Source organism: Dendronephthya gigantea, unplaced genomic scaffold, assembly GCF_004324835.1.
Source record: "Dendronephthya gigantea isolate DGI-Jeju-01 unplaced genomic scaffold, DenGig_1.0 000090F, whole genome shotgun sequence".
NCBI classification, from domain to species: Eukaryota; Metazoa; Cnidaria; class Anthozoa; order Malacalcyonacea; family Nephtheidae; genus Dendronephthya; species Dendronephthya gigantea.
Window position 1 is genome coordinate 359,336 of NW_021163100.1, and position 10,289 is coordinate 369,624.

The following is a 10,289-nucleotide window of genomic DNA, read 5'->3' on the forward strand; positions in this document are numbered from 1 at the left end:
TACTAATGTAAAACAAAGTATAAAGTACTCGCCATTATCATGTGCCTTCTTGAAATACCTCTGGGTAAGTGATGCGTCTGCTAGACGTTGCTTTGATATGGATGCGAATAAAACTAACAATTCTATAAATATTTTGAAAGAATCCATTCTTAGCCCGTTTCCATACAGGTGTTCCGGCGAAGACAAAAAATACAATATGACGGCAAAATACAAATATCAAAGCCAGTTGAAGTTTCTTTCCGGCAGGTGTGCTTCTATCAATAATCACCGGAAATTGACGGGCGTTAAGACTATGTTCTATCATGAATATTTTGTGTAAATTCAACGTAAACTTTTGTGCTAAGAGAACAAACTTGGGTGAATATTACTGAATAGACATTAGTTCTCTGCTTAATCACCCAAGACGTTATCGATTCGAAATTATCTGCACTTTTTCACAAATTATTGTTACCCTTATAAAATTGTTCGATTGCAGCAGCTACAGTAAAATTAAAAAAATAATTTCCCAATGTAAACAAAATTGTGCAAATTTTTCAAGCATTACGCGTAATATCAATCCTAATTATTGGAAGAGTACCTCTTTTGATTACTTTGCAAATTCGCCGACAGGTGTATGCATGAGAAATATTTGCCTATAAGCAGGTATTAATAAGAACTCGTCATTAAACATCGAAAACTCCCCTTCCCCATACAGCCGGCGGGCAAGTACAACATAAAAAATGATCGATTTCAACCCCATAAAAATAATTAACTATCAATTGGCTCATTTGTACCATATTTTTATTATGGAAATCGTACGTACTCGCCAACCATGAATTTCTATTTATTATGCATATATGAGTAACTTTTGTTCTTTCCCGATCCAATCGTGCTGAGCCAACGCGATGAAGTTCATCAATTTCGTAGAGTAATTTTTGAACGATATTATTATATAATTTTTCTTTTAGCTGCTGCTATGATACGAGCGACACTGGTCCAGTGAACTCAAATAAGACTGGAACGCTCACTTTGTCGGAATTTTGAAGCCTTTCTTGTAGGTATGATCCAGGCCTCCATGCAAGCAGAAATTTAGTAGGTAATATTGCGGCAATTATCATTTTACCTTTGAAATTTTCGCTCCAGAGGCCTGGATCATACCAACAAGAGAGGCTTCATTGTCCGCCATCTCTGTGTTTTGGCAATTCTGTCCTTAACTACAGTTAAAGGTCCTTAACTACAGCTAACTAGTGGAATTTTCGTGGCCGTGTAAAATGCTTCAAATATACTGAAGCCTAGTTTTAAAATTCAAACAAGTGGGGTGCTACAAAACTAAATTCAATTAACATGAATTAAAGCATCCTCGCTTTGTGTCAATTTCATTCCAAATTCTACAGACGACAACCATAATACTCGAGCCTCATCGTAGGCCAACCTTTCCATGTCTTTGGCAACACACGTATGTACCGAACTTGAATAGGGCAGAGAAATGTGTTCGTGACGGCTGAGCTTTTGTCAATGTTTGCTGGAAAAACCTATAAATAAAGATATAGTCAGCTAGTGCATGACTCAGCATCGTAATGTGTTTATCAAAATAGTTTCTGAATGTATAAGTCAATGATTATTATGTAATAGCTATATATGTACTAAGGCTGGCTTCTTGTGTGTATACTATAAGGATTCTGGTCTTAGTAGTCTCGGGTGGGAAATTTAAAAGTTTGAATTTTTTTAAAACAGATCTAGAATTCTCTGCAGGCGTCACGGCTTGATACGTCATTAAGATCTATTACTGTACGCCATTAAATTTTGCCTCGCGACCGACAATATGCGATATTCTTTTTTCGAATTTGTTTTTATATAATTATTTCTTGAAAGAATATTTAGTTCAGACTAAATATTGCGTTTTAAAATGTGTTATGCAGGGTGATGTTTTGTGCAACGGCGGTGCCATAGCGGGCTGCACAAATTTGTTGTGGGATCACTTTCGTTGGGAGCTTAGATTTTGCGTTCGGAAAAAAAATTTAAAAGGTAGAAAAGAGGTAAAAGTAATAGTGCTTTATATGGTTTTGAGCCGGGATATTTCGCTCGCACTCAGCACTTATGATCTCTCGCCTTAACGAATCCTTGCGAAAGCACAACGTAGTTTAGGTCTATTTTACGACTATTTATGGTTCTCAATGTGGAAAATGAATCAAACAGCTGCGGTTACACAAACCTCCTAAGTAAGTGATCCCAAAATAAATTTTTGCTAGCGGGCTTGATAGCAGCGCTGCATGTAACCAATGCTGTGTAGGAAGGTCTTTTTCCAGTTTCCGAGCAATTTGAAATAAAATTGGCAAGAAGAAAGAATGGTGGATCCTTAGTCCTAAACCCCTCTTTAATACAAAAATTCAGGTGGAATTTCGCATCATAGGCAATTAAAAAATTTATATTCCTACGTGTTTTATCGTGCTACTAAACAACATTATCTGTAGAGAATGTACCATAATTGTATAGGATCATTATTAGACAATAAAAACGAACCCTACTTAAGTTTGACCTAGCATATTATCGGTCTGAAAAAAATGTCATTTAAAAGTCTCTTAACAGTTTAGAAACTAATCATTTAAGAAATACCAAGCTTTTATACTATACCTTCTCAATTCCTAATTCTTTGTAATAGATCCAAGTAATTCCATCAATGCTGTACGACACCGAGTAAGACATCGTCCATTCTTCACGGTTATAACAAGTTCCTTGGGTTGTTATTCCGGTTACAATTGTCTTTTGACCAAGATCGGTCTGATGCCACGAGTTCGTTTTTGCAGCGGTTGTAGTCGTCCATGAACACGAACCGCCATTGTGATTCAATCTTGCAAAATACGCTTGGTAATTGCTACCATAAATGGTGGAGGCTGTGATAGCATCGTTAGCTATTGCACCACTTTCCATTCCTAGTGCCTTAGGATCAGAACATTGGGCTGGCAAAATAAAAAAAACTACTTTAATTGGAAAACAACTTCACCGGCCAAAAAATTCTAATTTAACTACTGATCTGATAGTACACTGGGTATAGCAACTATACCTACAAAAATTGAAGACCTTATTAATGAACTTCCGCAGACCCAGAACCAAGCCAAATTCGTCAATAATTTTTCATCAGCATCGTATCATAATATGACTTTAGGATTGATGTACAGCTCATGAAGTTTATTATATTATATAATTGCTTTGTCCAGTGTATTATCAGATGAGTCAGCTACACATTGTCATTTCTTGAAACATTTTTGTAAGAATCATAAGCTATTTATAAGTCTAGCTACTGAGTCAGGAAATATTTTGTTTTGTTTGATAATTTGAATAATTTATATCTTTATTCGTCAACTGAAATGTTCAGGTTGTCGCAAATTACCGGAAATCGAACATTTTTATGCATTGAGTCTATTGACTTAATTAAAGGTAGGAGTGGTTATTTAGCTTTTCTATAATTATATTTATCCATCGTACCCCCATCACCTAAGTGTTTTTCAGGGGGGTCCTGTAAGTTAAAATAGTTCTAGTTTTTTTTAGTTTCATGTTAATGGATCTAGTATAGCACATGTGGTACCTGTTCTACCCAATATCCACAAGTTGAGGGAATAAATTGAAGTTGTCTCCTCGCCTTCTTTAGCGTTTGAACCAAAGTCATACTTAGCTCTTACACCACCAAAACCTGCATTCTTTCGCTCTGTTATTCCAATACCATGATCTGCTTTAGAACAGCCTGTTCCTCCCCCACCAATCATCATTACTGCACCACTGCTTCCCCAATGACACCAAAACCCGATGAAATTGCTGCTTTGTATATCACTACTGCAGTTATAATGCTGAAAACCTGCCGTACTTTTGTACTGACCGCCATAGGCCACTGGACAACTTTTCAGACAACGCGAACTCCCCCACGGTGAATTTCGAAAGTCACCATAACCTGTGATTTCAGATCTGAATGTATCACCTTGAAAACAGAATTGATGTTTTATATAAACATGATATCTATATATATATATATATTAATATATATATATATATATATATATTATATATTATATATATAATATATTATATATATATATATATAGTCGTTATCAAAAAGGTTGTCATATTGAAATATATATAAATACGTAAATATCAGTCACGTGATTTTACTGCATACGTTAATTTTATGGGAAATCCATGAACTAAGACCTTAGTTCTGATGAAGGTTGTGGAATACAATCGAAAATTTAATATATAAGCTTTAATATTTATATTCAAATATACTTTGATTCGTAGTAGACTTTGTGTTTGATATATATATATATAATATATTATATATATAATATATATATATATATATATATAATATATACACCCGTTTGCAAAACGTTGTCCGCAGATAGATAGATAGATAGATACCCGAAATCTAATTAGAATTGCATATGTTGTGTAATATGATTGAAATCCCATGCAAATGTAATCATATGCAATTCTAATTAGATTTCGAGTATCTATCTATCTATCTATCTGCGGCCAACGTTTTTGCAAATGGGTGTATATATATATATATATATATATATATATATATATATATATATATATATATATACAACCATTTGCAAAAACGTTGGTCGAAGGTAGATAGATAGATAGATACTCGAAATCTAATTAGAATTGCATTATATATATATATATATATATATAGATATATATATATCCTGTTATATCGAGTGTTTCTATAACGATAGAGTCCACAAGTGTTTCTATAACAACTATAGTAACACAGGAGAAAATGTTTTCTATTTCTTTTGTGATACAACTCGATTTGGTACAAATATTATAATTCGATCAATAACAAATTTTCATTACATCGCTTCGCTAGTCAAATTCGGCGGGAAAACTCCCGTGTGCATGTCCTGTATAGAAATACAGTTATAGAAAAGCGCTTTTTGAATAATCAGCACGCGCATACTATAAATGTTATTACATCCTATATTACATCCTATTTGAATATAGCTGCAGTTTCAGTGAAAAAAACTATTATGAATAGATTTATGCATGATTAAGTGGTTTCATATCATTTCGACGAACTAGTATATTTTTTAGACCAGCTTAACCTTTGAAAAGGAACTACCGAGTATTAAATATCCTCGTCTATTGCTCATATTTATTCATATATTTATGTTTACAATCTGTTAAGATGAATATGTGAATATGCCACACACCTCTCCAATCACCATGCGATGTTAACTACGCCACTGTGTATGGATCATGCTAAAAAAGAGTGCTTGCGCACGTAGTAACCTGCTCAAATTATGTTTCTATCCATTGACAGTTTCTTATTTTATCATTCTACACACAGTAGTAATTTTTATTACTACAATAAGTCATGCAAATACACCTGATTTTAATAATTACAAAAAGAGGGGGGAAGTCTGACTAGATTTTTAGGATCGCTTTGGGTAGAAAATATTCATATATGGTTGGAAACCATAGCATTATCCGAAATATTATTAGACCAACCTTGAAGACAGTCGGAAGTGGTCTTTAATAACGCCGTATGACTGAAATCGTCACTCCTGCTAATCTTGATTTCACATCCTTCCATCTCCCAAAAAGCACTAGAAATCATATCCGTATTTTCATACGGACTTGTTACATCCCCCTCTGGAGTGATTTTGTCATACCAAAAGAGACTGTCTTTTATCCAGTATTTAGTATCAGCATTTGAAAACCGAGCAATCAGGGTCCACTCGGTAGTAGATGGGTCGAAGAATTTCTGGAATAAAATTTATGCATGTATATAGTGTATTGTTGTATATACGAATTAGAAAAAGGCGAGATATTCTTTGCAAGCTGTATCATGGTAAAAAAGAGAATAGGCCTACTACAGGATTGGAAGAAGATAAAGTGACAAGATTTCCTCATCCAACGAAAGGAGACTACTTTAAAGCAACAACTTTACAAAATTTCTATCTATCTTGCTTTTAACAATACTCACTGCCAAAATTAGTTATAATGCCAATAACATAAAAAACAGCAATTTGCTGCTGAAATTGGGCCTATCAATGAAGAGATCACGCGTGTCTGATTTCAAAAAATAAACTTACGCTATAGCTACGAAAAAGCGTAGCTAGCGTGACTATTAATTATTTTAGTCCCATTTATGCCCTAGAAGTTCTTGGACATACGAACATCGACTGTATTACTATTATATATTAACTTTAAAGGGCAGCTTTTGAATAAAAAAATATGCAATGGGTAAACACTTTAGTAATTCTTCTGATTGGCTTAGACCAGCGGGCTAAAATATATTTCAGCCCGGCAAATTTATCATTTTAGCTCGCAAATTACACCGCAATGCCCGTCAAAGTTAATATAATGCCTGATATATTTAACCAAGATGTTACGTGTCGTGTACTTACGGGCAATGTTTCCAAATCTTGGAAAAACGTCCACTCTCCCTTTCCAAAAGCTTCCAAATTTTTTTGTGAAGTAGTATTAGTAATTTGACAGTTGATTTCGTCTGCTGCTGTTTTAGGTTTGTAGTTGTAAGCTACACATGTTTCTTCTTCAAGGCACTTCAAGGAGCATTCCGCTTCTTCATGGACATGATGACTTGATAAAAGATCTTCAGCTGCTAATGAGGCGCCTGTTTTGGGGGATAAATTTAAAGTATTTGGCTATATCCATTAGTCAAATAGGACATAAAAAAGAGCGGGAATAGCTGTTGAAGCTGATCAAGAACCTTTGAAGTTATGAATTTTTTTAACAATAGAGAGTTTAAAATTAACCAAGTCCACGACGCGGACGTAAAATATACTGCTCTAATTTCCACAGTTTTCCAAAAGGGATGAAAATTATAGACTCCTTTTGATAAACATAAACAAAGTCAGTAAAACAAATATGTATCTAAAATAAATTATTACTGTAATTTAGCTTGTAAGTACACCACGTAAGTATTTAATACTGCAAAGCTTTCGGTCCGTTAACCCGCGCCTTCATGAGTGCAATAATACTGCATGGTTTCCTAACACTAGTAGCAATTTTCATGTCACGTCCGCGTCGTAGATTTGCATGGTGCATCTTTTAAAACTCGCATGGGACGGGGAAAAACATAATCAATTACTTAAGCCTCGGCTATACGGCTGATCTTTGACGATGATTTTCTTTTATAACATAGCAGATTACTTTCCTTCGCCAAATTTATATTTTTTGGATAAGAGACTACACTACTCTCAACTTATTGACACGGCACGGCTAAAGTGGGTACCCGTGGCCATTTTATCCGTGCCGGGCATTTGTATTGTTAACCTGGGGCCCGTTGTATCAAAGCCGGATAGCGCTATATCCACCGGATAGTAATTTTTTCAACCCTTGAGCAAAACCCTTGAAACAAAATCTTTGTTTTCGAAGCAACAATCATTGAAGAGGATTCTCAATTTAGGAATACTAAGGTTTTATCAAAGTTTCAGCCAACAACGGACGATTTTAGAGCGACTGAAAAATCCACTATCCGATGGATAATGCTATCCGGCTTTAATACAACCGGCCCCTGAGCACTAGAAAATTGGGTACGCGCGTGTTCATTTTCCCCGAGCTGTTACGGGCATAGCGGATTCCAAAGTTGCCCAAACGTCATGAATATTAGACCTTCAATGGTCATGGTTTTTGTACGCATGCGTGAAATTTGAACGAGTAATTAACGGTAATCTACAACTTGCTGATTAGCTAAGCGTAAGACAAAAAGTTTGTATTTCAATGAAAACGTCAGCATATAATGATTAACTGTCATTTTGCAAACTATTTTTTCTAAAAGATATTTTTAAAACATGTTTCGTAAATTTTACTCTGATCAAAATAGAATATGGAATCAAATTAAATTATACAAACACTGAGAAAAGTTTAAAAGATTATCAGAAGAAAACAAAAACAGTTGGTGAAACCACAGACGATCCACGACTCGAGTTTATAATCCTTGAATTAGTAAGTGTCTATTTTGTTTATCTCGTGTTTGCAGTAAGAATGCATTTCATAATCATAAGTATGGGCTTGGTATGTCGTTAAGTTTAGCAATGACCTAACCTATTTAGGGCTTTCTACATGATTACGTCATCGCTTAAACTTTAAAAAGAGTTCTTGAAACCGTAATTCGGAGTTTTGAAAAAACAAATTTTACTTTCAAGCTTACAAAGATTCGATTGCAATCATTGCATAATTATAAATTCAAAATTGAAAAAAAAAACAGTCGACGTTTAGTGCTTGGCGATTTAATTTGTTCTGTTTTGATGTTTTGAAGATTTAGCTATAGTGAAGTAAGTATTAACTCTCACATAAACTGTGGCTAAATGCAGCAGGAAAACTGGTGGTTTTACTTCGCCTTTACGATTGTGTTTGTTTCCGAAATACGTGAAACATCAGCTATCGGTTTATTTAGGGTAAGCTCAGGAAATATTTTGCTTCGTTTGAAATGGCAAGGCCAAGGGGATGCTGCATGCATGTATTTCTAGTAGCTATGCAATGGCAGTAAATTGAGAGTAGTGTAAACGGGGATTTAGTGTAAAAAACCTGAAGGAGTGCAAGACAAATATAACTGTATTTTTAATCTTTTTAATTAAATTTTATAAGCATACAATTTTTATAGTACTTACAATGCTCTTTCGTCTTTTTGAAAAATCTTTGCCTGTCTAAACCTAGCTCCGCTTCACAAAGACTTAAAAATACAAGAAAAAGTGATAAAATACACAACGCCATAGCACACAATATTTTTCTGCTTTCGGGCATCGTTCTTTGGTAAATGATTTATTGGGGCAAATAATTTTAATAAAATATTGAATTATGAATAATTACTGAACGGAGATAAAAACAACGTTGCAGCTGTGTTGACATGGACATAGTGAAAAATTAGAAACCTAATTTTAAAACAAGCCCAATGTGTCTATCATATTATATTATTATGCAACAGAGTGTTGCATGTGCATGTAATTATCCCTCAGAGTGGTTAGTATAGAATACATTGGCTATATATCAGCCTCAGACTAGCATCAGAGGAACCGCATTTTCATTTTACAAATGAATCAAATGACGACAAACTAACTCTGATATAAAAAGCTATTTCAAGTCTCAAATAATGTAACTAGGCTATTTGCACACGAGCGTCGTTTTCAAGCGTTCCCAAAACTTTTTCCATTTTATTGTTTTGACGCCTTGTTCACAGGATCCAATGAGAATTGAGAAATATGCTTAATATGTTAAATTACCTTCAACTTCTAGCTAAATTGACGGTGTTTGAGACTGTTTTGGCGTGAAAACGGAATGTGTGCATGAGGCCGCGTGATAGAGGCACCATTATATAGTCTCATATTTTAAAAAAATTAAGATACGGTAAACATTACTAAACTAGCTGTAAGTCGGAAAATTATACTTGCATGTTTAATGTGTCGATCTGTATATACAATATATATATAGCATTTTATAACATTGTCAAATTCATAGAATAATGCTTGTGTTTACATTGCGTGTCATTGCACGTTATGAATTTTAGGAAGGTTTTTTAACATTTACAAGTGATGCGAGATACAGAGATTACATTAACTTGCGATTTTTGAATATATCAATGGATTCTAAAGCTATCAAAAATTTGTGGAATATAAACAAAAGAAAACTGTTTTGTAAAACTCCCGATTTGACATCATATATGTCACGTAACTATAAAGGCTAATAAATCCATCAAGTCAAAATTTCTCTATACCAAAATGTATTGCAGTATTTTTATAATACCTTAAACTTTTGAAACATTCGAAATCCGCAACCATTGTATATAGGCAATTTAACCAACTTATACTACTTGCATTTCTGTGACGGATTTTTGTTTGGAAATTAGGGCTTCATGGGTTAGAATTTTGCCACGACCATAAGTCGTAAGTATTGAGCTTTAAATGGATATCGGAATGAATGAGAAATAATTGACTCTCGATCGTTGTTTTCTTCAAAAATCTGTAAGTATATAAAGATATTTATATAGACAAGTTTTAAGAAATAAAATAAAAACTAAACACAGGTTTGGCTGCAAGAATGTCAGTTGTTTTTCTCTACATCACAGGTTATATAATTTTTCATGTCCACGATGCATGCAACAAGAAAATGATTTCAATGAAGTATCACAATAAAAGACACGGATAAAGTTTAGTTCCAACCAATCATTCTTCACCAATCAGAATGCAGGAAAATTGATAGCCACCTCGGAATTTATACTAAAAATGTTCCAGTCAAATTCATCCATACTTCTGCGCTCATGTAGACTTATTAATAATTTAGTC

The 10,289-nt window shown here is 34.1% G+C and overlaps 1 protein-coding gene across 1 annotated transcript; it reads right to left on the reverse strand.

Annotated features, from left to right (window-relative positions):
* Positions 1-1,365: 1,365 nt before the first annotated feature.
* Positions 1,366-8,754, reverse strand: LOC114533411. The gene is made up of 6 exons (XM_028554923.1): positions 8,622-8,754; positions 6,396-6,622; positions 5,494-5,749; positions 3,563-3,949; positions 2,611-2,936; positions 1,366-1,511 (listed from the first exon to the last, which is right to left on the reverse strand). The coding sequence occupies exons 1-6, from the start codon at positions 8,752-8,754 to the stop codon at positions 1,368-1,370; spliced, it is 1,473 nt and encodes a 490-aa protein (XP_028410724.1). The 3' UTR covers positions 1,366-1,367.
* Between the last annotated feature and the right edge of the window lie 1,535 nt (positions 8,755-10,289).

Coding starts and splice junctions, on each gene's coding strand:
- LOC114533411 (XM_028554923.1), bottom strand. CDS start 8,754: ATGCCCGAAAGCAGAAAAATATTGTGTGCTATGGCGTTGTGTATTTTA. Junction 6,623..8,621: donor CAAAAAGACGAAAGAGCATT/GTAAGTACTATA, acceptor CCCCCAAAACAG/GCGCCTCATTAGCAGCTGAA. Junction 5,750..6,395: donor AAGATTTGGAAACATTGCCC/GTAAGTACACGA, acceptor ATTTTATTCCAG/AAATTCTTCGACCCATCTAC.